Consider the following 27,356-nt stretch of genomic DNA (forward strand, 5'->3'; position numbering starts at 1 on the left):
CCAGAGTTTTCTCTGCCCCCAACATCCTGCCTAGCTATTGCCCATTTAGCTTTTTTTTTTTTTTTTTTTTTTTTTTTTTGGTTTTTCGAGACAGGGTTTCTCTGCGTAGCTTTGCGCCTTTCCTGGATCTCGCACCGTAGACCAGGCTGGCCTCGAACTCACAGAGATCCGCCTGGCTCTGCCTCCCGAGTGCTGGGATTAAAGGCGTGCGCCACCACCGCCCGGCCCATTTAGCTTTTTATTAAACCAAGCACAGTGACTTATCTTCACACAGTATGAAGGAATATTCTGCAGCATGACCTAGGCTGAGCTTAACTTTCTTACCCTCCTGCCTTTGCCTCTGGGTGGCTGGCATTACTGGTATACACCACTACACACCTTAGCTGGTTGTTATTTGTTAGGTTTTTAAACTTTTCTCTTCCTTTTTGTATGTATTTGTGTGTGTGTGTGTGTGTGTGTGTGTGTGTGTGTGTGTGTGTGTGTGTGTACAGGGGGGTTATATGTACATGTATGTGCATGCATGTGAAGGCCAGAGGACGACCTTTGCTGTTGTTGCTCTGGTACCATTTACCTGTTTTTGGAGACAGTGCCTCTCACTAGATTAGTGCACACCAGCAGAAGAAGCTCCCTGTCTAGTCAGCCCGAGGTCCGCTAGCCTCCACCTCACCAGTGAGCCTGAGGTTCGCCAGCCTCCACCTCACCAGCACCGGATCCAAAGAGCAGGAACAACAGCACACTGAGCTTTTCTCCATGGGTTGTGGATACTGAAGTCAGGTTTTTATGCTTGGGCAGCAAGTAGTTTATTGACTCAGCCATCTCCCTGCTTCTTCCTCCTCATCTTCCTCCTCTTCAGCTGCTACAAAAAGCTACCTCATTGATTCCCTTTGTAGTCATGGCCCTCTGTGAGGTGTATACCTTATTAAGCCCAGCTTCTAGACCAGCAGTTCTCAACCTGTGGGTCATGACTCCTATGGGTGTCAACCGACCCACAGGAGTCACCTAAGACCATTGGAAAACAGAGATATTTACATCACAATTCCTAACAGTAACAAAGTTGCAGTTATGAAGTAGCAATGAGAATAATTTTATGGTCGGTGGTCACCACAACATGAGGAACTGTATTAAAGGGTCGCAGCGTTAGGAAGGTTGAGAATCACTGCTCTAGACCTCAGCCCTTAGAGCACAAATGTTCCTTCATTTCTGGGTCCCCAGTTAAGACTGAACAAGGGCTGCATGTGGGCAGAACAGGAAAAAGGCTTCCACAGTGGGCCTGTTTCCACCCTTTGCATCACTGATTGTAGACTCCATCCCTCCCCTCCCTGCATGCAGAAGAAGGAGTGGGGTGGGTGGGGATGCCCTAGCCTTCACTGGAGAAGTGCTTCCCACCTGGCTGAGCTACACTCCTCTGGACTCTTGATCCCAGTAGATGGTTCAGCTCAGATTCTGCCTCAGAACTGCAGCCCAGAGATCAGACAGCTGGAGTGTTGAGACACTCACAAGTTCAGCCCTAGAATGGGACAAAGAGCCCCCTACCCAGGACACTGAAGAGGATCACTGGGCACTGTCAGTTGGTCTGTGCAGGAATCTCAGTGGAAGGATGGATGGGCTGGGGGAAGCTTCACAGGACAGGGAGGTGTCTCTGAGGATTTCTCTTCAGCCCTGTGACTCCAGGTGAGGGAGTCACACCCAGATTCCTATTCTCACTGACTTTATCTGGAAATCCAGGACTGATCTGGATCCTGCTGTGTTCTAGAAGCCCTTGTCAACAACAGGAGTGTGTGTTGCTGTCAGGGTGAGTAGGAAGGGTCAGCAGGTGTGCAGGCTAGTCGTGTGTCAACTTGACACAAGCTAGAGTCATCAGGGGAAAAGGAGCCTCAGCTGAGGAAATGCCTCCTTGAGATCCAGCTGTAAGGCATTTTCTCAATTAGTGATCAGTGTGGGAGGGCCCAGCCCGTGATGGGTGGTGCCACCCATGGGCTGCTGGTCCTGGGTTCTATAAGAAAGCATGCTGAACAAGCCCCAGGGAGCAAGCCAGTAAGCAGCACTCTTCCAAGGCCTCTGCATCAGCTCCTGCCTCCAGGTTCCTGCCCTGTGTGAGTTCCTGTCTTGACTTCCTTCAGTGATGAACAGCAATGTGGAAGTGTGAGCCAAATAAACCCTTTCCTCCCCGGCTTGCTCTATGGTCATAATGATCTGTCACAGCGATGGAAACCCTGACTAAGACGTGGGTGTGGGGGGTCAGAAAGGGCACTGAGTGGATGGACCTAGGGACCTGACGGGTGAAAGAACACCGAGTCACTGAAGAAATGAAGTCTGCCACTTGTCCCATCTTGAGAGCCCTTGGGTCTTTGGTTAGCTGGATGTGAGCAAGGATGAGAATTCACAGGTCCTGTTGGCTGCTGAGAACTTTCTACCCTCTTCTCTATCACTGAAATAAAGCTATGAAAGAGGGTCTCAGCGACCTCTGCAGGAGCGGGAGCCTGAACAGGAGCAAGAGGTAAAGCTAGAGGAGAAGCAAGGGCAAGAAGAGCAGTAGGGAGCTGTGGAGGAGCTGGAACAGGAGGAGGAGCAGCAGGAGGAGGAGGGGGGACAGGGGGAGATGGAGGAGGGGGAGCAGGAGGAGGAGGAGCAGCAGGAGGAGGGGGAACAGGAGGAGGAACAGCAGGAGGAGGAGCAGCAGCAGGAGGAGGAGCAGCAGGAGGAGGGGGAGCAGGAGGAGGAGCAGCAGCAGGAGGAGCAGCAGGAGGAGGAGGAGCAGGAGAAGGAGTAGCAGGAGGGGGAGGGGGTGAGGCCCCACCTTGGGGATTGAAAACTCCAGCTCCAGGTGGAATCAGCTCCTTGCTGATACCTAGTGCTCAGCCCTCAAAGGCAAAGGTGGGATCTGTAAGCCACTCTTCCCCCTCCCTCTCATCAGGTCGAGCATATGGTTGAGTCTGGGTTCTGCAGAAAACTTCCACGGAGTCCAACTCTTCTTTGAGCATCTTTTGAGCCATCAGAAATAACAAATGTGGACAGTTAAAAGCTGCCCAGAGCTGCAGGACCCTGGCTTATTCTGTTCTTTCTCTCCACTAACTTCTTGTGCCTCTTCATCCCTCACCCCAGACTGTTGTGGGAAGTGACATCCTGTACTCACCCTAGAGTGCTCCACTGACAATCATGTGGGATCAGACTCTGCCTCCTTTTTGGGCGTCCTGAAGGATAGTGTCTATCCAGAATGTACACTAAACTGGTAACTTTCCAGTGGGTAGGGCTAAGGGACCTCCCTGTTGACTGAGATTCAAGACACCCTCCTGTCTTTACAGTCCTTATGAAATGGGGTCTTTGTGGGGTCTAGGTGTGTGCACAGGAGAGAAGCAGGTTGTTCCAGCATTGGTGCTCTGGATCAACTTGGTGCAGCTGTAGGAGAATCAATCCCAAGGTGCTGCAATCTTGGGGGGCAATAAAACCAGTTGGATCCCTGCAATCCAGATCAGGAAGAAGGTTGTATACAAAAATGACTTCATCAGCTTCTCACCATTCCATCACTGGGGTGAGGGGGGGGGGTAGGGGTGGGCTCATAAGGCCACATCCCTCCCTGAGGAGCTATAGGTAGTTCATGGTTATTGAGGGAGGGGGGTCCTATTCTGTGGTAATATATTGTATACCCTGATAAACTTTGCCTAAAGTCAGAGAACAGAACAAGCCACTAGATTAAACATAGAGGCCAGGCAGTGGTGACACATACCTTTAATCTTAACACTCGAGAGGCAGAGATCCATCTGGATCTCTGTAAGTTCAAAGCCACCCTGGACTACATAAGACTGACTAAGAGAGAAACAGAGCCAGGCAGTGGTGGCACACACCTTTAATCCCAATACTTGGGAGTCACACAGGCCTTTAATCCCAGCACCTGAGATCTCATGCCTTTGCTTGGGAAGCACACACACCTTTAATCCCAGGAAATGATGGCGTGAGGAGACAGGAACTAGAGGCCTTTTCAGGCTGAGGAGTCCTAGAGGTAAGACGTGGCAGTGGCTTGTTCCTTTGTCTCTCTGATCTTTCAGTATTTACACCAATATCTGGCCCTGGTTTTTTTTTTTTTTTTTTTTTTTTTTTTTTTTTTTTTTTTCGTTTTTCGAGACAGGGTTTCTCTGTGTAGTTTTGCGCCTTTCCTGGGACTCGCTTGGTAGCCCAGGCTGGCCTCGAACTCACAGAGATCCACCTGGCTCTGCCTCCCGAGTGCTGGGATTAAAGGCGTGCGCCACCACTGGCCCTGGTTTTTAGTGTTGTTTTTTTTTTTAAATTAAAAGACCAATTAGCAATTTGTGTTACACTATTTATTCCTCAGTGGTATAAGTTGCCCTTGTTCAGGTAAACGGCTCCCTACCCATGCTCATGCAGGCAACCCTAAGTAGTCCAGGGGAACACAGGGACATACATACAGGAAAGGAAAACCGGCCAGGGCCTTGCTATGAAGACAATGGGGTTCAGTGGGAAGGGCAAGGAGATAATAGGGAGAAGGAGGATCGAAGTATGTATTTTATATAGACATATATGTATGTGTATACACACATACAATTGTAAAAAATATATAAATTTTTTAAAGTGACTTCATTATAGCTGGCAGTCACCTTGTTTATTTTAAACTGGTATCCAAGAGTCAAACAGGTCCCAGAAGCCAGGGAACGGCAGAGAGCAGAGGGAGCCCTGGGTGAATGTATACTGCTCACATGGGCACTGCCATGACAAGGAGCAAGACCTCAGACCCATGACAAATCGGCAAAGCCTTTCCCTGTACGGGTCAGGCTCAGAACTGGCAAAGCCTGGGGTTGGATGTTTATGGAGGACGGATCAGCGTGAGCAAAATGAGCAACTGCAGCTCCCTGGGTGTTTACAGCCTGAGACCTTCAGACCTCCTGCAGAGACTAGCCCGCCCCTTCCCCTTTGCTGTCCATAACAGACATGCTGAGGAGGTAGGCTGAAGTGGAAGTAGCTGAGGCTCCATCAGGGCACACGCAGGCCACTGGATGCCAGCATTTCTGTACATGTGTCTGTGTGTCTGTCCTTTCTATATTCCCTCACTGACCCTAGTCAGGTTCAAGATGCCAAGGCACTCAGGTCATGGCAGGGAACAGTTCTCCAAATTCCATTTAATATTTTATTTTTCTGGGAATCTATGTAAGAAAATCTGACTAGGGTTACTCAAGGTTATTGATGGTGGTTACAACTCAAGATGGCTGTAGTTATGACAGACTTAATCTCCACAGCAGGGCCGAGGGCATCTTGAGAAAGTAGAAGTCTTTCTATTCTTCTCTTCCGCTAGTTCTGGAAGTTTCCATTTCCTACTCCCCTCCCTTTCTCCTTTCTCTGCTCATGAAGTCAGACTTCCTGTTTGGATACCCCACTTCCTCTTGCCATATAGTCCTTCTTGGAGGTGGCCAAAGCCTTCCTGAGTTCTCCTCTGGCCCTCTCCTGCGGTTGTAGGGAAATCCGACTGAGATTTCTGAGCAAGAATTCTAAGCCTGATGAGAAAAACGCAGCTTCACGGAGGATTTTTCTCTGTAACGGGGGAGGGAAGGAGTTTGGGGGGAGGGCCGGGGAGGGGAACTGTTGATGGAACCCAGGGAGTCAGCAAAAACTCTACCAGGGAGCTGTATCTGCAGATTTCAAAAGACAAAAACGCTGTTATGAAACAAGGTCCTGCTATCCTGACCAGGCTGGCCTTGACCTTGTGGTACTCCTGGGTCCACCTCTGAAGTGGCTCAGATTACAGATGTGCCCAACACAGATGGCTGTAAATGTGTTTTGATGCTAAGTCCAGGGTATTAATAGCAACTACCTATGTTCAGAAAGTCCCTGGTTCAAGGGTGCTTGCTAGCCTCTGAGACATTCATTCATACATTATCCGAGCCTGGACCTTGGCTAGGGTGGAGCGTGTGCTATGAAATATGTATGGATTTGCACATAGGCATAAGAGGTGAGGGAAATCAAGAGACTAGTGAGATTTTTGCTGAATACTGAGTTGTGGTTTCTTTCAGGGCAGGACAGGAAATATCCAAGGATATTTGTCTATGAGAATAGCAAAACAATTCAAAGAGCTGAGGAGGGACAGAATAAAATATACCAGAAAGCCAATAATCAGGGAGGAAACTGAGGACTCCATGCCAAAAGCCTGCGGGCTGCCCTGCCTACCACAGCCCCTGATGTTCCCACCCCTTCAAGTCTGAACAGAGGCCAGAGTTCAGTGTCTGTTCTCTGCAAAGCCCTTCGGCTGTATCTAGTGACTGTCGTGGGCCTGTGGAATTCATGCAGGGAGAGGCAGGTGGTGAGCCGTCTCCCAAACAGGTATGCCTTCATCACAGGTTGTGACTCCCCCTCTGGGATCCTGCTGGCTGGACAGCTGGACGTACAAAGCATGACGGTGCTAGCTGAATAACTGTTGGAAAAGGAAGCTGAGCAGCCCGGGAACAAGACATCAGACACGTTGGAGACCATGACCCTGGAAATCAACAAACCAGAGAGCGTTGCTGTAGTCTCTAAAGGATGAAGGAACACGTGTAGGGAGTTGACAAAGGTAAGACCCAGATTCCTGTCTGGGTCTTGTCTCTGTGTCAAGGGTGTTAATATTCTGACTTGCCCCCTTGACATCCTGCCCCTTGGGGCCGCCCTGCATCCTGACATAGAAACCTCTTAAGGAAAAACTCTGCCCCTTCCTCTCTCTCTCTCCATTCTCTCCCACGAGATGTGCACCCCTCGACTCCTTCCTCCCTCCCTCCCTCTCTCTCTCTCTCTCTCTCTCTCTCTCTCTCTCTCTCTCTCTCTCTCTCCCTCTCTCTCCCTCCCTCCCTCTCTCTTTCTTTCTTCTCTCCCTCTTTCCTATCATCTCTTCATCTACTATAATAAACCATTTCCATGTGGATGTAGTGACTGGGTTGTGACTGTCCACCTGCCGCCCCACCGCCATGCCTGCATGGAGTAGGTCACCTGCCAGCCCGCCACTGCATCTGCCCAGCATGCCAGCATGTTTCCCTGCACTCGTGGGATACCCTTGGGGTCCCCTTGTAATATATCATAACAAAGGGAACATCTTTGTGTTCAAGGGCAAGATTCCTCAAAAGTCTGGGGGGCTTGGGGGAAAAAAAGACAGAAAAACAAAACAAAACAACTGCAAGCTTCCTTTTCTCTCATCCACATGCCATCATGAGCCTAGGAGGTGAGAGGCTGGGCAGGTGGGCACAGTTTGTGGCCCAGCTGAGAGCCGGTATGAGTTTCCTGCAGAGGGAAAGAACTGAGGAGTGAGGAACCAGGAACTCTTACAAACTTCCCTCCTGATTTAGAACTGAAAGAGGAAGTGGAGAGATTGCATCAAAGATCCATTTATTCTGAACAGATTTCAAAGTCCATGACGGTGTTCTGACAAGTTGAATCTGCGCCGGGTAACAAATTGCACAGAGAATGTACTAACCACTCCTGCCGTCCATACATGGCACTCACGTGGCTGGAACTCCAGGGTTGCTCTCCCCACGAGCTATACATCTACCTTTCTGGTGGACTCCATGGAATCCCCTAAGGTACTATGAAGCCAAGATCAGAGAACGTGGTAGACTAGGGGGTTTCCGGTGATAGGTAATATGTCATGGAGTGGGGAACAGACAGGTAAGGGGAACATTTCAGGACCCCAGGATCATGCAGGCGCTCCATCTCCTCATGTCTGCCCCAGGTTTTTCCTGAGACATTAATCAGGATTCTGGGGAAGAGCAAACTATGTTTTTCAGCTGAGGAATTGTGTGTATGTGCATAGCAAGCCGTCATTCAAGGCTCTGAAGCCCCATAGCTCACCTGCCCCTGAGTACTTTGCTTTGGGGGATGGGGCATGAGCAAGGGCAGGGGAACTGGTCTCAGTTTATCCTGTTCTGTCTCCTGCCTACCTCCTTAGTTTTGTTGTGGCCAGTCCCTGCCCTCCCACAGGATAGAAATGACCTGGAGGAAATGAGGCCTTTTTTCTTCCAAAGACTTCTGTGGGAACTGAGTGGGCTTGAGAGGGGACAGAGCAGCCTGAATTCTTGGGCCTCAAGTGCCAACTAGGTGAGGAGAGCTGGCATCGGGAGGCACTCTCAGCCTTGTATGTGGCCCTACAGCCCTCAGCCTACATTTTTTCTTTTTCTAATTTGAGTCCACTGCCTTAGCCAGAATCAGTAAAGAGGCCTAGAAGGTGACTGGATCCAGTAGAGGCCTGCTCCAGGTCAGTTCTGAACTACTCTTCTCCGGGGCCAGACACCTCAGCCTTACCTGTGTCCCCAAGAACTGGAATGCTCGCTGCGCCTCAGTCTGCTCATCCCTTGAGGGACATTGATGTCTCCTGGGCATGACTTCCTTGATCACTCATCCAGGAGGCCAACGCAGACTGGGGGATGCTTGCCAGGCCTGTACAGGATGTGCCATGACCTCGAGGAAAGCATGAAGCACATAAGTGTGTCGTCCACCACTGCCTACCTCCTTCGCCCACGGGTCTGTCCTTCAGAGATGGGCTAATGGCCGGACCCCCACCCCTATATCTTTGGTACAGAATGACCCAGCCTTGTTGTGTGAGGCCTAAAGTTATGCTGGAAGTTTAAATTACTGTGCTTAAGAGATCTATAAAACAAAAATGCCTGTAAGCCCCGCTTGCCCAAGGACAGATAACTCACTGGAATGCTGGGGGCTGTTGTTCATGTAAGAGAACAAGCCATGTGTTTTCATGTCTGTAAACGAGGTTGGTTGCCCCATCTGCACAGGACATGCTTGATCACATGTAGGCAGGAGGTAACTCAGGATGGATGCTTGCCCTCAACCCATCAGATGAAGACAGAAAGTCGGTAGCCTTGTGGGTTTTGCCTTTATATGCACCTAACATAATTGGCAGTCATTCTAAGGGAATCCCAGGTTTGGACCTGGCCAGCGTCTATACCAGTATTTAACAAAGCTTGGCTTCAAATTTGGCTCAAAAATTACGGTAGTGGTCTTAGTCTTGCCAGGCAGGATTAACAGTTGGTGTGACACCCTCTTTACCTGTATAGCTGGCCAGCATCGGTAAATGCACAAAGATGCACCCATTGCTCCCCTCTCCAGGGAGCTTTTGTACCTGATTTCTGTATAGACCCTCTAAACAGGGAGGAGGTCAGCTCTCGGCCAGTCTCATCCTGGTGATCCTGGATGTTGAGCCAAGAGGGCACCCAGCATCGCCTGGTCCCTGCAGTTTATGCAATGCTGGGTGTGGTCCCTCAAGACTCACACCCAGCTTGCTTCCTTCTCTCCTCTGCTTTATCAGTGTCCCTCCTAACTTTCTGCGAGCTCTCTATTGCCTGGGATAGCTCTCTCTGCAAGTTCTGCCCCTGACATTTTCCAAGTCTTATCCCTGCCCTCCCCGCAAATCATCTCCCTTGGACTCTGACCAAGCCCCTCCCACATTTCCAGTGGGCTTGTTGTGGTCCAGCCTCATCTTGTCTGGCTGCCTGTCAGTCTCGGAGAGCCTCTAGGGGGAGCGATCAACACCCTAACCTCCCGTTGCTGCCCTCCAGGGGGAGCAATCAACTCCCTAACTTCCCGTTGCTGCTGTGCCTTGCCTCCTGACTTCTCACACCATCTGTCCTTGGCCCAATACCTGCTAATCATTCTGACTGACTCCTGCCCTCCTTCCCTTCTGTAGATCTCATTAGCCACAGGGTCAGATAGCCCCTTCTCTGCGCTGCAGCCCTCCCTGCCTTCTGTCTCTTCATCCATCCACCTAGAATGCGCCGGGTCCTCGGGATAGAAGGGAAGAGCCTTTCCCCAAGAGTCCTCAGTGTTGGACTCCTCCAGTGGGCTGGCCACTAGCGGGTGGGGTGGGTGAACTTCTGGGTTGGTTTCCAGTACACATGCATGTTCCTTGCTGGTAACTGGACAGTCACCAGCCCTACCACCACCACCACCACCACGGTTCTGGCAGATTCTCATGTTTGTTTGAGACAGGGTCCCATGCAGCCCAGATTGGCCTCTGGCTAGCTATGAAGCTGAGGATGACCTTTGAACTCCTGATCCTCCCACTTTTACCTCCCAAGTGCGGAAGATGACAGACGTGTGCCACCACACCCAGCCGGTTTGAGTCTTTCTACATTTTTAGAAGTTGAAACTCCTATCTCCAGCCTCTCCTAGAGAGCTGCCTCTGGAGTGAGCGCAGCGGAGTCACGCCCAGGCTGGGAAAACCCTGTGGTTTTTATCATCTCTCACAATGGAGACTCACTTAACATCTCCAGACAAGATGGTCCTGGTGGCACCTGGGAGAGGCAGGAAGGATGTCACAACTTGGCAAGTTCAGGCTAGGCCAGCCAGGGCTATTAGTGAGACCTTGTCACAAAACTAAACTAAACTAATTAATTAAAGATCTCAAAGAGCTGATGCCCCGGAGTGCGTTTCCCCTGGGACTTGGCAGGCTCAATTCAACTTTTGTTTGCTTTGTATTAATGAGTCTGTCTTTTTTTTTTCTTTTCAGATAATAAAAATTAAATTTGTTGACATGCCTGAATGCATGGTAGATGGTTTTGAGTCCTAAACAGGAGGTAAAACCAGTGTGGGATTTCCTTAAGATCAGAGCTGAGCCCTCCTTTGCCCTCCCATGCCCCTTCCCAGAATGCACTTGAACTCACACTACTCTGAATTTCCCCATTTTGGGCTCCCTTCCCTGAAAGGTCGAGGAGAGAGATGGAAGCAGTCACCAGGCCAGTCATTCTGTCAGAGGTGACATGCTTCAGGTTGGACCTGAATTTCTTGCATCTGAGCTAATTGCCATGTGGATGCATCCACCTATAAAATTACAGAGCAGCTCATCCAGGGGCCCTGTATCTGTTGCAAGTCCGAGAAGCTCTCGCTCCCTGTGGGCTCCGGCAGCTACCTGCTGGGCTCTGAGGACCAGCCTCCCCTACCATTTCCTGGGCCCATCCTTGGACATCAGCTCCAATGGCAGCCCTCACAGACTTCGCTTTCATGTACCGCTGGTTCAAAAACTGCAATCTGGTTCGAAACCTCTCAGAGAAGTACGTCTTCATCACGGGCTGTGACTCGGGCTTTGGGAACCTGTTGGCCAGACAGCTGGTTGACCGGGGCATGAGAGTGCTTGCTGCTTGCCTCACTGAAGAGGGGGCTCAGAAACTCCAGCAGGACACCTCCTACCAGCTGCAGACCATCCTCCTAGATGTCACCAAGACTGAGAGCATCAAGGCGGCAGCCCAGTGGGTGAGGGACCAAGTGGGCGAGCAAGGTGGGGTGACCGGCATTCTTCAACATCCCCTCTCTCCCTCTCTCTCTCTCTCTCTCTCTCTCTCTCTCTCTCTCTCTCTCTCTCTCTCTCTCTCTCTCTCTCTCTCCCCACCCCGGGATCCTGACGTGCAAATGGAGTTGGAGAGATGGAACAGGAACAGGCCAAGAGCCTCTGGTGCAGTTAAACCTGGAATCATTGCATGGTTTGGCCAGGAGACATGAGAACGCAACATTTTCTCCTGAGGACGTTTTCTCCCTCAGAGGTTCAGGACAGAGGCGGCAGCTAGAATGTTCTGAATGTTCAAACCTCTAAAGATAGAAGTGCTTTTTGGAGGCTTCAGGAGTCCCAATATTGGCTCCCATGGAAGTGCAGTCGTGTTTCTTGGAGGGCTGAGGCTAGGAGCAATAACGAAGGGGCAAGCGGTGGAAATCTAGTGAGGCAGGCCTGTCTCTTCTGTACACCACCACGGAGGCTGCTGCCTCCAGCAGGGGGTCGCTCCCATTGGAAAATGAGCCTGTGTTGGAGGCTGTTCCACGAATACACTGGGACTTGCCCGGGGAACTTGTAGCATGCAGGGCGTGGACACAGGATTGTTTGGTTACTGGAACAGAGACTGCAGGGAAGTATTTGGTTCCTAAGAATCGCTAGGCTTCTGCCCAGGTCGGGTCAACAACTCTAGCATTTAGCCCTGTCCAGTACATAATGCGTTTCAGTTTTTTTTTTAAATTATACCATTATTATTATTGGTGTGTGTGTGTGTATGTGTGTGTGTGTGTGTGTGTGGTGTGTGTGTGTATGTGTGTGTGGTGTGTGTGTTGTGTGTGTGTGTGTGTGTTGTGTGTGTGTGTGTGGTGTGTGTGTGGGGGGTGTGTGTGTGTGTGTGGTGTGTGTGGTGTGTATGTGTGTGGTGTGTGTGTGTGGTGTGTGTGTGTGTGGTGTGTGTGTGTGTGGTGTGTATGTGTGTGGTGTGTATGTGTGTGGTGTGTATGTGTGTGTGTGTGTGTGGTGTGTGGTGTGTATGTGTGTGGTGTGTGTGTGTGTGGTGTGTGTGTGTGTGTGTGGTGTGTGTGGTATGTGTATGTGTGTGTGTGTGTGTGTGGTGTGTGTGTGTGTGTGTGGTATGTGTATGTGTGTGTGTGTGTGGTGTGTGTGTGGTGTGTGTGTGGTGTGTGTGTGTGTATGTGTGTGTGTGTGTGTGTGTGTGTGTGTGTGTGTGTGGTGTGTGTGTGGTGTGTGTGTGTATGTGTGTGTGTGTGTGTGTGGTGTGTGTGTGGTGTGTGTGTGTGTGGTGTGTGTGTGGTGTGTGTGTGTGTGGTGTGTGTGTGTGTGGTGTGTGTGTGTGTGTGTGTGTGTGTGTGTGTGTGGTGTGTGTGTGTGTGGTGTGTGTGTGTGTGGTGTGTGTGTGTGGTGTGTGTGGTGTGTGTGTGTGTGGTGTGTGTCTGTGTGTGGTGTGTGTGTGTGTGGTGTGTGTGTGGGTGTGTGTCTGTGTGTGGTGTGTGTGTGTGTGGTGTGTGTGTCTGTGTGTGTGGTGTGTGTGTGTGTGTGTGTGTGTGGTGTGTGTGTCTGTGTGTGTGGTGTGTGTGTGTGTGGTGTGTGTCTGTGTGTGGTGTGTGTCTCTGTGTGTATACAGTGCATGAAGAGGCCAGAGGACAGCATTGGTTCTGTGGATCTGGAATTACAGAAAAAGAAAACAGAGTAGGAAAAATGTATGTGGAAGCCAGAGGATAACTTTTGGAAGTCAGTTCTCTCCACCAGCTGAGCCCCGGGTGTTAAACCCGGGTCATCAGGCTTGGGCTGCAGACACCCTTATCTGCTGAGCCGTGCTACTGGCCCTTTCTTTCTTTATCATCTGTTTTCTCTGCTGGACTAGAGCCTCCTGAGAGTGGGTCTATGTCTCTTTTACTCATTCCATGTCCTTAGTACCTAGGACACCCAGGAAGGTGCCCAATAAATATTTGTTGAATGAGTTAGTTAATGAATAATTCAGCAAGGGTGAGCCTCTTCTACCACGCTGTCTCAGCCTGTTCCCTGAATTCAGCCTCCAGCCATTTGTGATGTGACTCACTGGGTGTATCAGTCTCCTGTGGTTGCTGTAACAAATCCACGCAAATGTGGTGGGTTAAACAACAGACATTTATTACCCCATAATTCTGGAGGAAGTAAGTCCAAAATGGTTCTCACTAGTCAAGACCTCGGCAGAGCCACGCTCATTTTGAGGGCTCTGGGGCAGAACTCACTTGCAGGAGTTTCCACCTTCGGAGGCTGCCGACACTATTCTGAGATCCTTATGCTCATAGCCTCTTCCAGTGAGCTCTTAGGTGTCCTGTGGTTATACGGGCTTACCTGGTGAACTTGGGGTAATGTCCCCAGCTTAAGGTCAATTGATTAACTGCCTTCCTTCCACCTGCAGTCTTAACTCTCCCTTTCCCACACCACCTAACAAATTCTCAGGTTCCTGTGATGGTGACATCTTTGGAGGACTATTATTCTGCATGTGCCACTGGGCAACATTTTTCACAAAAGAAGCGCTAGGGATTGGGTGAAGTGAGGCATCCCGGACCTCAAGAAACGGAGGCAGGCGGATAGACGGCCTCCTGCAGGCACAGACGTAGAGCTGTTTGCCCTGCTTTATTCTCTAATTATTCTTTTTTAAAGAATAATTTATTTATTTATTTTTATTTCATTTGCTTTGATGTTTTCCCTCATGTAAGTCTATGTGATGGTGTCAGACCCTGGAGTTGCAGACAGTTCTTAGCGGCCACATGGGTGCCGTGAATTGAACCCAGGTCCTTAGGAAGAACAGTCAGTGCTCTTAACTGCTGAGCCATCTCTCCAGCCCCCTCTAATTATTCCTTGTAGGAAAACAAACAAAAAATACATCCTGTTTCTCCAGTGCTCTATCAGAGGCATCGGTGGTACGTGGCCCTCTCTAGAGCAGAGACCACTCAAGTGTTAGGATCTTTGAGTCTTGGGAGCCTCATTTTTTCCTCTGTAAGAGAGTTCCCTTAGCTGGGAAGGCCCTAAGTCCTACCAGCCAGTTGTCCTCCTGCAGTCTCTCTAATCTGAAGAAGGGATAAGATGGGAAGTGGCATGGCTTAGGTGGGGACTCCAGAGCTAGGGGAAAGATGGGTCGTAATTGATGCTTGTATCCAGACCTGCCCTCAGAAGAGAGAGTGCACTGTGGTACTCCAGAGAGTGTCTTGAGGCTGTGTGGATCAAAATGGAACTCTACCAGGGAAAAGAATGGAGGGATCAGGGATTGGGGCACATAGGATCCCTGGTGAAGGAAGCAGCTTGCACTGTTTCTATGATCACCTCCTCTGCTGGCATTTCACTCAAAAGCTCGATTCATAAAACAAATGAAAGGAATGCTTTCTCCCACAGCCCCACCGCCAGCAAGCTTGTGGGAACTGTCCTGGTGTTGTTTGATGAGGAACCTGAGGCCCAGGGAGGGAAGGGACTTGTCCAAGGCTAGAATCAGAATCAGACCTGGAACCCTGGTTTCTCCAACCCTGAAGCCCTGTAGAACTGGATAACCACATTGATTTTCACCAGCCCTACCTTCCTAATTTGAAGAGAACCCTTATCCCATTTCCATGAGTATCAGATTTAAATGTTCTTATGCATTTATCTATAAATACTCTAAGCACGCTTTTCTTTCCAGAGGCTTAAGATCCCCAACTTACTCATTTTATGTCTCCTTTGCTTAAGTAACATGCACAGAGCAGAAACATGAATGAATGAATGAATGACATTTGCTACATGAATGAATGAATGGGCTGATCTGGTAACTGTGAACTGGAACTTTTTCTACTTGGAAGAGTAGAGACAAGGATGCATGATTGGTGGAAAATTCAAGCACCGATCCGCTTGTATGAAAACCATATCTCTTAGCCCGTATCTCATGGCTTCGGTGACACCGGTTAGCACACAGCCTTGGTTACAGCTGGTACAGAGCCCGGTTTAGTTGGCAGACCACAGGAATCAGGGAGGGGGAAAGCGTTCCGTCGGGAACTGCGAGCATTTCATTTGGCCTTCAGCTTGCTGTAGCTCTCATGGCTGTCCCACGCCACACACCATCCTTGAGCGTGTCTGCCCACTGCCCCGAGGTGTTGTACTCCTGCTCTGCCATCCTCAGCTATCGGTAGTGGCCCCTGGAACTCTCCCAGAGAAGTTGCTGACCCCCGTATGGTTCTCTCTACCCTTCTCTCTCACCCTAGGCCTCTGGGCCCTAGTCAACAATGCTGGTGTGGCCCTGCCCAGTGGTCCCAATGAGTGGCTGACCAAAGAAGACTTTGTGAAAGTCATCAATGTGAACCTGGTGGGACTGATTGAAGTCACCCTGAACATGCTGCCTATGGTCAAGAAAGCCCGGGGCAGGGTGGTCAACATGTCCAGTTCTGGTGGTCGTGTGGCCGTCATCGGTGGTGGTTACTGTGTCTCCAAGTTTGGTGTCGAAGCCTTCTCCGATAGCATCAGGTGACTGGGTCCTGGTACCAAGCCAGGTGGGGGGGGGGGGGGTCTTGGGGCTTTAATGCGGTAATAGAGGTCTGAGCATGTCGGTGTGTGGGCGGGGTAGTTCTGGGGAGAAGAATCTAACTCAGGACCAAGAAAAGACGTGAGGAGGAGAGGGACCCTGCGGAATAAGGATCGAAGGATCAGGCGGATCTTCCCTTGGGTGGACCCAGAGTGAGGGAAACCCCATTGCTGGGGAGAGACAAGGGGGGAGGCTGGAGAGGGGAGAGAGAAAGAGAGCACATAGAGGGAGGCCTGGAGCAGAGGTGCCTCTGGAAGCCCCTTAGAAGATGCCAGTCTTTTTACAGATCCCCTTATACCTTTTGTCACATGGGTGATGGGCATAGGGCTGAGTGGAAAGAACCTGGGAGGAGGCAAGAACTTGACCTAGATTCTCCACCGAGTTCCTGTTGGCTTTGCCTAATGCAAATTGCCCCAGACTACTGGATCAGTTTGGGAAAGGAATGAGGTCCTAAGGAAAGCTTATTTGCATGAAGGCAATGTTGAAATTAGCCCTATGATGGCATGAACACCTCCAGGTTTCAGGAGAGACAGGTCCCTCCAAAGGTGTCTCTGATGCCTGTCATTATGAGGCTAGACCAAATGCAACTCTTAATCTCACAGGCGAGAGCTTCACTTCTTTGGGGTGAAGGTCAGCATAATTGAGCCAGGGAACTACCGGACATCCATTCTGGGCCAGGAAGCTCTGCCATCTCGAATGAAGAAGCTGTGGGATCGGCTGCCTCAGGAGACCCGGGATAGCTACGGAGAAGAGTATTTCCATGCCTGTGAGTCTCCAGGAGGAAGTGGGCTCTCGGAGGAAGAGCTGGAGGTTTGGGGGTCCCCGGATGGATTTCAGTGTACAGATGATGGGATGGAGCCCCAGAGATCATACACACAGGTAGTAGCAGCAAAGCTGGAGTTTGAGATCAGAGCCACAGCTTCGGGGAAGGTCAGGGCATGTGGAGAGAGGCTGTCTGCTCTGACACTTCTCCAAACATCAGATGTAGGTAGATCTGAGAAGACAGTAGCAAACTGATAGAGCGTGTGGGTGCAGGAGCCAGACCGCCTGCTTCAAGTCCAGGCCCTGCCACCTGTGGGCTTGGACACTGCTTGGTTTTTGTTTTTTTTGTTTTTTTGTTTTTTTTTTTTTGTTGTTTTTTTTGGTTTTTTGGTTTTTGGGGTTTTTTTGTTTTAAGTTTCCGTTGCTGTTTTCATTTTAAAAGTTGTTGTTGTTGTTGTTGTTGTTGTATTCCTGAGGCAGGTTCTCTGGTAGCTTAATATGTAGCTCAAGATGACCTTGAACTCTGGATCCTCCTGCTTCTGTTTCCCAAATGCTGTAATCACAGGACTATACATACCACCACACCCAGCTTGACTTAGGCCTCAGTTTTCATCTGTACATGGAGCTTAAAGATAGTGCATAGGTCTTTGGGGGGACACTTAAGATCCAAACTACAGCAACGTAAGTCAGTGAAATCCAGGGCAGGAGTAGGAGCTTGTGCTCAGTGGCATGGTTTTTTGTTTGTTTTTTCCTTTCTTGTATTTTACGTACCAACCACAGTTGGCCCTCCCTTCCTCTCCCCCTGTTCTCTCCCCCCACCTCCCTTCTACCCCCCACACACACCCACTCCTCCTTCCTCTCCATTCAGATGGGGTAAGGTCTCCCCTGGGAATCCACAAAGAATGGCATTATCAAGTTGCGGCAGGATCAAGCTCCTCCCCCTGCATCAAGGCTGAACAAGGCCTCCCACCATAGGGAGTAGGCTCCAAAAAGTCAGCTCATGCATCAGGGACAGGTCCTGGTCCCACTGCCAGGAGCCCCACAAAAGACCAAGCTACACAACTGTCACCCAAATGCAGAACTAAATCCCCAACCCCGAGAAACGTTCCTTAAAGAAACACTTTGTTGTGGATATAACAATGTCCTGTGGGGGAGAAAAGAATGCCCTTAGGTGGAATATCAGGGCTCTGGTTCACAAGTGAAAGAAAATTCAACCCAAATCATTTAAGAAGAAAGTAATTTCTTATATGACTAAAAAATTGAGCAACAGTGGTCTCCAGGCCCCAATCTGACCCAGGTGCGGCATGTTATGGTTAGGGTCTGGTTTTTCTCTCATCTCTGATTATTTTGTATCAATTTATGTCCACCACTTATCTCCCCGGAGAGTAAGCTTCTAAGCAGGAGCGAAGAGTCCTGTCCAGCGCTTCCTCTGACAGTTAAATAATTCATCCTAACCTGGAGGTCCCATCATCAGGATGAGCCCAACCCTAACCTTTCACATGCTCAGAGGAGCATAAGGTTCTGATTGACTCAGGCTGGGTCATGTGCCCACGGATCCCGCAAAGGGAGAGCTGCGGCTGTGGGAAGTAAGGGAATAGATGGTAGAGGGAATGAATAACATAATCCTCTGTGTGATTCTTAAGCAAAGGATGTGCCAAATTATTTACAGGCCTACTCTGAGGCTGGGGTGAAATGTAGATTTAGTCAGTCTCTAGGAACTTCACAAGGGCCGTTTCCTAAGTGACTACCTACTACAGTTTCCCGTGGGTCTTTGAGGGAAGATGTAGGTAGAGAGCGGGGGCGGGGGTGGCGGTAGTATGGCTATACTGAAGTACAGTAAGAGGAGTTGGGCTGATAAATACCCTAGGCTGATTTACCTATATTCCGAACAGTGATTTTCCAAGAACAGGTGATAAGTGCTTTTAGATAAACTTCTTCCAGGTGGTTAATTTTCACCTCTGCAGAGGAGATCTGAAAGCAACTATATCACACCCAGAGCATCATGCTGTAATGGGTAGGCACAGAAAGCCAAGCCACTCCAGAGTGGTTACCAGTGGTTACCCAGTTCTTCTGGAACCGATGGCTCACGGATGAATCCTTTAGTTTTGCTGGATAGGTAGGAGTTCGCCAACGGGGATGAGATCCTAGTTATTTCCCACAGAAACATGAGCAATACTTGGAGATCTGAGCATCTGGGTGTGGGGCAGGTTCCAGGGCATGATTCCATAGCTCTCAAAAAACGAAGGCGTATTCAGCTAAGTATAGTTCTCCCATCGATTTTTAGGAGAACTGAACAAAACGGATATAGAATAAGCCTGGCACACTTTGGGTGGAGTTCTTACTCCCAGCCTGGCAGCAGTGTGAACAGGGTGGAGGCAGGCAGGCCTCTGGAGATACCCACACTGAGGAATACGGGTCTTGTCCTGAGGCACAAGCTCAAAACCGCTGGGGAAGATAAGGTGACCAGGCGGGAGGCTGTGCTGGAGGCTGAAGTGGCAGGTCCTGGTAGTGTGGGGCAGGGGCAAGCTCTGAAACAGACTGAAGGAATATTTAGGAGTGACAATACAGTGCCACATGACATAAACTCTCACCAGTGGCTCTGGCTAGCCCAACAGGTCCCTCCCTGGCTTTGCACCCCAGGAGTGGGCTCCGGATTGCTTGACGTTACTTTGAACTCTATCTGGGGTAGAACCATTTTAAAGTGGTTCAGGGTCACCAGAACAGGCATGCGACCAGAGAGCAATGTTCTGGCGCAGATGGGTCTCAGCATAAACTGCAGCCAAATGGGCTAAGAACGAGCTGAGGAGGGACAGACTACTAAGCGGGAGGCCGTCAAACATTCTCCTTTTAGCCATCCCGGTCTTAGTCGGAATCTGTATGAAGCACAGGAGGGGAGACCAGAACGTCAAGTGTTAGGCCACAGTGGCAAAGCCAAGAATGAAAACTCTTCCTCAAGAGCCCGATTCCAAACTCTATGCTCTTCCTCACAGTCTAGGGAAGTAAAGGGCTGTGTGGGAACTCTCTCTTTCCATTCCATGCGAAATCGGAGCTAGCAAATATTTAAGAAAACAATGTAAGGACATACCGCCTCTTGTGGCTGGACGCCTCACTGCGGGGGTGGGGGTGGGGTGGGGTCTCTGCTCCCTTTCAAGGCCCAGGGCCCAAACTGTGCTTCCCTCAGCTTGACTCCATCTCCTCAGCTTGCACAGGTTCTATGTCCCGAGGAAGTGTGCAAAACCCTGAGCACACTCTCACACTCACCTTCCTGCTGGTGGGAGTCACACCGGGTACAGCATTGGAGATGTCCTAGAACTCCATCACTAAAAAGACAGCCTGCTTTTAAGTGGGCGTGGCTCTTTGGGAGGCCCCAGTATGTAGCTGAAATTTTCTACAGTTTTCTCTTCAGGAAGCTCCTTAGAGGCTGCCACAATGCCACTGTTCACTCCCCAACAACTAGCTACAAGCATCCTTAACCTGAGATAGTGGATAATTTACGGGCACCTAGAGCAGGACAAAGTCAGGACAACTTGTTACTCTGTTTCCCAGCTTTAAAGCCCTGTCAGGAAAGTCAGATCCTCAAGCTCACTTCCTCTGGAGTCCTTATTACACTCTCTGAAGTTTGAATCCCACCCCCTATTCCGAACACCTACCCCTGTCCCAGAATCCAGGAGGAGGGGCATGGTGAGTTGCCAGAGGCCTGTCTGCCGTTGATGTCATGAGCGCCAACCGGCTTGAACTACTCAGACACCCACGTGTGTCTTCATGCCTGTTTGTAGAATTACCAATTTTTTTAATTTGCTTTTTATTTCATGTGCATGAGTGTTTTGCCATGGGTATCAGATCCCCTGGAATGGAGTTACAGACAGCTGTGAGCTGCCATGTGGGTGCTGGGAATTGAACCCGGGTTCTCTGGAAGAGCAGCCAATGCTCTTAACCTCTGAGCCTCTCTCCAGCCCCAGAATTACTAATTTTCAATTCCCCAGACACTTTAGGAAGCATGGAAACTCACAGAAGAAAAATTAACATCATGCAGTCACTAGACATCCCAAGAGCCAATAGTTTCACTTACTTTCAATTTTTTTGTGTGACTGTGAACCTTTTCCTCTGTCCTCCCACACCATCTACTCTGCTATTCATCACTATTATAGCTTGGATTGAAAATGTCTTCCAAAGGCTTATGTGTTAAAGGCCAGGTCCCCAAGACAGCAATATTCAGAAGTGGGGGCTTTACAGAGCAATTGGATCATAAGGTTCTGATGTTACCCATGGGTCAACCCAGCTGGGCTATAGCTCAATGGTAGAGTACTTTCCTGGTGTGTCTGGGACTCTGCGCTCCATCCCCAGGACCACACACATACACACACACACACACACACACACACACACACACACACACACACATACACACATACACACACACATACACACATACATACACACACACACAAACATACATACACACATACATATATACATACATACACACATACACACACATACATACATACACACATACACACACATACATACATACATACACACATACACATACACACATACACACATACATACATACATACACACATACACATACACACATACACACATACATACATACATACATATACACATACACACATACACACACATACATACATACACACATACACACATACACACACATACACACATACATACATACACACATACACACATACATACACACACATACACATACATACACACACATACACACACATACATACATACATACACACATACACACATACACACATACACACATACACACATACACATACATACATACACACATACATACATACACACATACATACATACACACATACATACACACACATATACACATCAGGAAAGGTGGGGGAGACAGGTGTGAAGGCTCACACTTGTAATTCCAGGACTTGAGCGACTAAGGCAGGAGGATTGCCGTGAGTCTGAGGTCGGCCTGGGCTATAGAGTGATTTCCAGGCCAGTTTAGATTTTACCGAATGAGACTTTGTCTCAAAACAGAACCAAACACACGAAAAATTAATCCACAGATGGTTCATACTTGCCTGGCGTGTGGGGGGTGATGCGGATTTGCCTGGCCCTCCTTAGGGGCACGCCTTTGGGGGCTACATTTTGTCCCTGTCCCCTCTGTCCCTCCTTCCCTCTCTTCCATCCCTTGCTCCTCCTCGGACACCACGAGGAGAGCAGCTTCTCACACCGCCGCCGCCGCCACCACCACCACCATTCCCCCACCCCCACCCCCGATGCTTGGCAGGACCAAGTGCCTGTGGAGCGTGACCTCTGACACCATGAGCCCAATGAGTCTTCCCTTTAGGTGACGCAGGAACGCAATGGTGACAGTCATCCGTGCTATTCTCTTGGGTCCGTGTCCTCACCCCCATTTTCAGATAACCAAAGCCTGTGTTGCGGTTCAGACAGCCCCTGAGTGGCTTGTTGTTAAAGCACCGGGCAAGCTCTCGGTGTGGGTCATCTAATAAGACAGTGAGACGCCGACACCACTCCAGTGTTTAGAAAGAGAAATAAGATGCTATAATGATCCTGTAAATGGGTGTTTAGGTGAGGGATGCTGAATCAGACGTCTGACAGACAGGGAGCTTGGATGGAATTCGGGGTGGGGGGAGTTGTGGTTTTTTTTTTTTTTTTAAGGCTAATAGAGGTTTTGTTCTATCTTTCACCCCCAATGTCTCAAACAGATACTGAAAAGCTGGTTAACTTGATGCAGCGGGCATATACGAACATCAGCAATGTCACCAACAGCATGGAGCATGCCGTTGTCTCCAGGAGCCCCCGAATCCGCTACAATCCTGGCCTGGATGTCAAGTTTCTCTATATCCCCCTGGCTAAGTTGCCTGCCTCTGTGACAGATTTCATCCTGAGCCGATACTTGCCAAGGCCAGCAGACAGTGTTTGAGCTGGGGAGCCGAAAGGGTGGCCAGTGGGGTATAGAGGAGGGGCAAAAGACTGTGGCATCACAAGAGGCATTATTATAATAGACCTTGTGGGCATCTGACACCCACTGCTGGTTTATGTCTCCCCGCTTCTGCTGGGACCTCCAGAAACCTGATGTGGCCCCTGCTGATTTAGAGAGTTCCAATGTAGGCCCCAAGACACCTCTCATCAAGGCAGGGACAAGTGGTCCTGGCCCTGGAAAAGTCAAGGAGAAAAAAGCTGGCTTCTGTTGAATGACAAGCTGTGGCCACCTCTATAAAATACCACGGGATATTCTAGCCCACAGGAGAATCTCGGCCCCCTCCCCACAGATCTCTGCACAAGCACTGATTTGTGCATATTCCGAAATGTGTAATACAGAAGCCAGAACTGCCAGAGCATATCCAGAGAATGTTTTAAGTCATTTACTTTTCTTTGTGTTTCTCTATCTGTAGATGATTGGGATCCATATAACCCTCACTTCTTTAATCACCATTGATTACTGTTTCAAGTATTTATTAAGTACATACCTACCAGGCACTGAGGTTCTGGGGGTATAGGAGGATGATGAAATCATGAGCTTGGGTTTTTTATTGTTTATTTTGTGTTTTATAGCTAGCAACAGAGATAGGACAGTGGTAGGAGGGACAGAATCAGGAAATGAAAATTTGAAGGACCCTGGAGTTACGATGTAATAGTTCCCAAACTTGGACTCTATCATAATCACTCAATTAATTAAAATGCATATGGAGGCTGGAGAGAAGACTCAGAGACTGGCAGCATTTGTTGCTCAGAGGATCCTGGTTAGATTCCCAGTATCCATACAGTGTCTCACAACCATCCATAATTCCAGTTCCAGGGGATCCGATACACTCTTCCGATCTCCACGGACACCAAGTATGCACATAGTGTGCATACAGACAGGCAGACAGAACACCACTACACATAAAATAAGATAAATAAATCTAATATATATAAAACAAATATATATATGTATATATATACATATATGTATGTATATATATATATATGTGTGTGTGTGTGTATATATATATATGGAAGCCGGGCATGGTGTCTCATGCCTGTAATCCCAATGCTTAGGGGCTGAGACGGCAGGATTTTTTGTGAATTCAAGGGCAGACTGGGTTACAAAATAAGACACTGTCTCAAACAAATAAACCCCAGGAAACAAACAAACAAAAATACATATGAATGTCAGTGTCAGACAATCTGATTCAACTGACCCAAGACGGAGGCTGGAACTATGAACTGGTACCAAGGACTTAGATGAGTCAATGTACCTGAGAGCCACGGAGAGTCCCACCGGAGAATCAGCTAATATGCTCAGAGTGGGAAGTAGTTTACCCGAAGGCCCCCAGCTCAGTAGCCAAACAAAGCTCAAGTATTCCTTTTTCTAGCTATAGGAGGGTAACTGTAATATCTTCAAATGTGTCATGGAACTGGATAATATTTTTAAAAACAGCCATGAACTTCTGGGTTATATGTGCTTTTGCTGAAAAGAAAAAAATTTTTTGAGATAGTGATTATCAAACCCAGAGCCTGTGCACTCTAGGCAAGCACTCTACCTTTGAACTATATCCCCAGCCCTCAGATTTTCAGTTAAGACTTTACCAAGTAGTTCAGGCTGGCCGTGAACTTGCTGTAACTTTCAATATTCCCTCAAACTCGTGATTCTCCTGCCTCTGCTACCTGTGTGACTACAGACATGTGCCACCAGTCCTAACAATAACAATGATTAAATAAACAAAAATGTTAAAATCTTGATGACTGTTTATGCAATAAAACTCAAACATGATTCTTTAAAGTCAAAATGTCTATGTTTCGTCAACATCTGACTGAGGTTGGAAATAAATGTGACTTTAGTTATTTCTTCAAACTCCTCCCAAATCACTTGTCACGGATTCTAGGAATTAGCATTCCTGTCCCTGGGAAGGGAGGAGACTCATTATACAGTCCACTACAGTCTGTTACTTCTGTTCTGGTTCTGTTAGAACTGAGGAAGCAGCAGCAGAAAACCCACCCCACTTGGCTTCCGTGATGAAGAGTGAGAGCAGGACCCAGCTCCCACGAGCTTGGCTCTGCACTCATGGCTTTGGCTGCTCCACCACAGAGGCAGGAATGCCAATGATAGGAACTCTTCCCTTCTCCACTCCTAACTCACAGAGGAAACAGCTTGCTTTCCATGGCATTCCAGATGCGGAAAGGTGTTTTCTCGGAGCCAGCATCGAGGCTTCTTATAGAATCTCTGTTGTGGAATATTATTTTAACTAGGCAAAGATGTGTTACATTTGTTTCTGCTGTGGACTATGACTTTAACTGTGTAAAGGTGTGTTACATTTGTTTCTGCTGCATTTGTTTAATTACATAAAGATGTGTTGCATCTGTTTCACCTTGCCTGCCTCAGGCACCTGATTGATCTAATAAAAAGCTGACCTGCCAATAGTTAGGCAGGAGAGGGATAGGCGGGCAGAGAAGAAGATCAGGGAGAATGAGGGAGGAAGAGAGGGACTCACCTGGGGCCAGAAGGCAGGCAGCCACCAGCCAGACACAAGAAGCAGTAAAAGTAAGACATACAGAAGGCAAGAAAGACATACAGAAGGCAAGAAAGACATACAGAAAGAACAGTAAAAAGCCCCTAGGCAAAGTATAGATAAAGAGAAACAGGTTAAGTTATAAGAGCTAGCAAGAAACGAGTATAAGATAAGGCCAACCCTTCATAACTAATTATTATAAGTCACCGTGTCATGATTTGGGAACTGGTTGGTGGCCTGAAAGAAAAAACCTGCTATAAATTCCACTGACTCGAAGTGGCTTAGGCTTGTCCATCCCTGAACCCATTGCCAATCAGGGTGTAAGTTGACATAAACTGTGTAGATTAATCATAGAATAGGGAGATATTGGGGAGTTGGTCACACTGCTTACTGGCCTGGAAAGTTAAAAAGGCAAATCTCTATGCTACTGAGAGGGCTGAGCAAACGTAAAAAATAAACTTTCTTCACCAAAGACATAGAAACTTTAGACATGCACGGTGGTGCATATCCGTAATCCCAGTACTGGGAAGGTAGAGGCCAGAGGGTCGGGGATTTAAAGTCACTCTCTGTTACTGTGTTTGAGGCCGGCTTGGATCCCATGAGACCTGTCACAAACAAATGAGGAGATTGTGTGTTACGATATTCTGAGGTGTTCCCGTATACTTCCCCAGGTTCCTTGCTCTACTTTCCCTTGCCCCCACGCAAGTAGGTACCGAAAGTGAGACTTTACCTAGGGCAAGATGTTTGCCAGGACACACAGATTTCCTTCCGCAGCTCTTATCTCCCCAACTCTGAGGTTGTTAGAGAAATTATGGACTTTGGAGAATGAAGTACGAGTCATGTGACTTCTGGACCGGTCCAGTGTCACCATGAAGCTGTCCGTTCTGCAAAGACACAAGGAGTCACTGGCTGTCGAGAGAAGAGAGTCAAGTTTAAGGTTTCTGGGGCAGTTTCTGGAAGCACTTTGGGAACGGGCAAGGCTGAAGTGAACAACTGCTATGCTGGGTATGTGTTCATTAGATGAGAGCCTGGAAATGTCGGAAAATATTCATGTGTCCCACTCTACAGGGCAGGAATGCTGTTAAGTCACCTAGCAAAGGGTATTTGAGCTGCCACAGCAGACATTTATTTGAGTAACCTGTGTAGACAGAAGATTTCATTTTAGAAGCTGGTAATACAGCTCAGTGTGGAGCACTTCCCTAGCATGCAGGAAACCCTGGGCTCAACCTCAAGCATTTCAGCAAGGAAAAACAGTTCAGTGTTTTGATCAGAGAGTTACCCCTCTGTGGGAATCAGAGGAAGCCCCGAGAGAAGGTTAGAGGCATGGATGAAGTCACAAATGAGTATGTATTACTGACAGGGACCAATGCCTCATAACCATGGGACTTGGCAAAGCCTTCCTTTGGTCGTGTGTGTGGACGTTGGCGATTTGTGCAAAAACTAGTGACCACAGCTTCCTGCTCCCCGGACTGCTCCCCTACAAAGACCTCCCACTCAGACCAGCTAACTCTTCCCTATGGTGTAAGAAATAACCGGGTTGTTACAGGTGTAACCGTATAGTAGCCGCTCCACCAGAGAGAACATATCCCTCCCAACCCCAGCTTTTCCGAACATGTGTCTGTTTGCACTCTTTCTTCATTCTCTTGCCCCAGACAGGTTCCCAGAACCAAGCAGGGCTGGACAAGGTACCCATCCACCGCAGAGTAGTTGAAGTACGTTGTGAGTTTGTGAACTGTGACTCTTACCTACTTCAATGTTATATTTTACTTCATCTTATGTTAGGACTGTGGTCTTTTTTTTTGTAGCTATTTTCCTAGTTTTGAATTGCCTTTCTTTTTCTTGATGTTTAGTATGATTTTTATTAATTGTTAAGTCAGAATACACAGTAGCGGGCATTTTCCTTTTCTTTCTTTTTTTTAACCATTATTTCTTTAAAATCAACTTTAAAATTTTTTTTTAGGCCAGGTATAGTAGCCCAGCCTTCATGCCTTTAATCCCAGCACTTTGGAAACAGAGGCAGGTGGATCTCAGCACTTTGGAAACAGAGGCAGGTGGATCTCTGTGAATTCAAGGCTAGCCTTGTTTATATAGTGAATTCCAGGACAGACATAGCGACATAGTGAGACCCTGTCTCAGAAAAAAATAATGTTTTTATTTAGTCTTTGAGATTTTCATACAATGCATTTTGTCATACTTATCTCCCTCCCCCAGTTCCTCCCAAATCCTCCTCCTCCACCTCCCAACCCAACTTCATAGTCTCTCTCTTAAAACAAAACAA

At 48.5% G+C, this 27,356-nt stretch overlaps 1 protein-coding gene across 1 annotated transcript; it reads left to right on the forward strand.

Annotated features, from left to right (window-relative positions):
• Window positions 1-10,950: 10,950 nt before the first annotated feature.
• Window positions 10,951-22,509, forward strand: Sdr9c7 (short chain dehydrogenase/reductase family 9C member 7). The gene is made up of 4 exons (XM_052753789.1): window positions 10,951-11,251; window positions 15,472-15,730; window positions 16,391-16,554; window positions 22,292-22,509. The coding sequence occupies exons 1-4, from the start codon at window positions 10,951-10,953 to the stop codon at window positions 22,507-22,509; spliced, it is 942 nt and encodes a 313-aa protein (XP_052609749.1).
• Window positions 22,510-27,356: the final 4,847 nt, after the last annotated feature.

Source organism: Peromyscus californicus, unplaced genomic scaffold, assembly GCF_007827085.1.
Source record: "Peromyscus californicus insignis strain IS unplaced genomic scaffold, ASM782708v3 Scaffold_24__1_contigs__length_46423439, whole genome shotgun sequence".
Lineage (NCBI taxonomy): Eukaryota > Metazoa > Chordata > Mammalia > Rodentia > Cricetidae > Peromyscus > Peromyscus californicus.

Excerpts from the sequence above, each read along its gene's own strand:
- Sdr9c7 (XM_052753789.1), top strand. The coding sequence starts at position 10,951 with ATGGCAGCCCTCACAGACTTCGCTTTCATGTACCGCTGGTTCAAAAAC. Across the intron at positions 15,731-16,390 it reads GCCTTCTCCGATAGCATCAG|GCGAGAGCTTCACTTCTTTG; the intron begins GTGACTGGGTCC and ends TTAATCTCACAG. Across the intron at positions 16,555-22,291 it reads AGAAGAGTATTTCCATGCCT|ATACTGAAAAGCTGGTTAAC; the intron begins GTGAGTCTCCAG and ends TGTCTCAAACAG.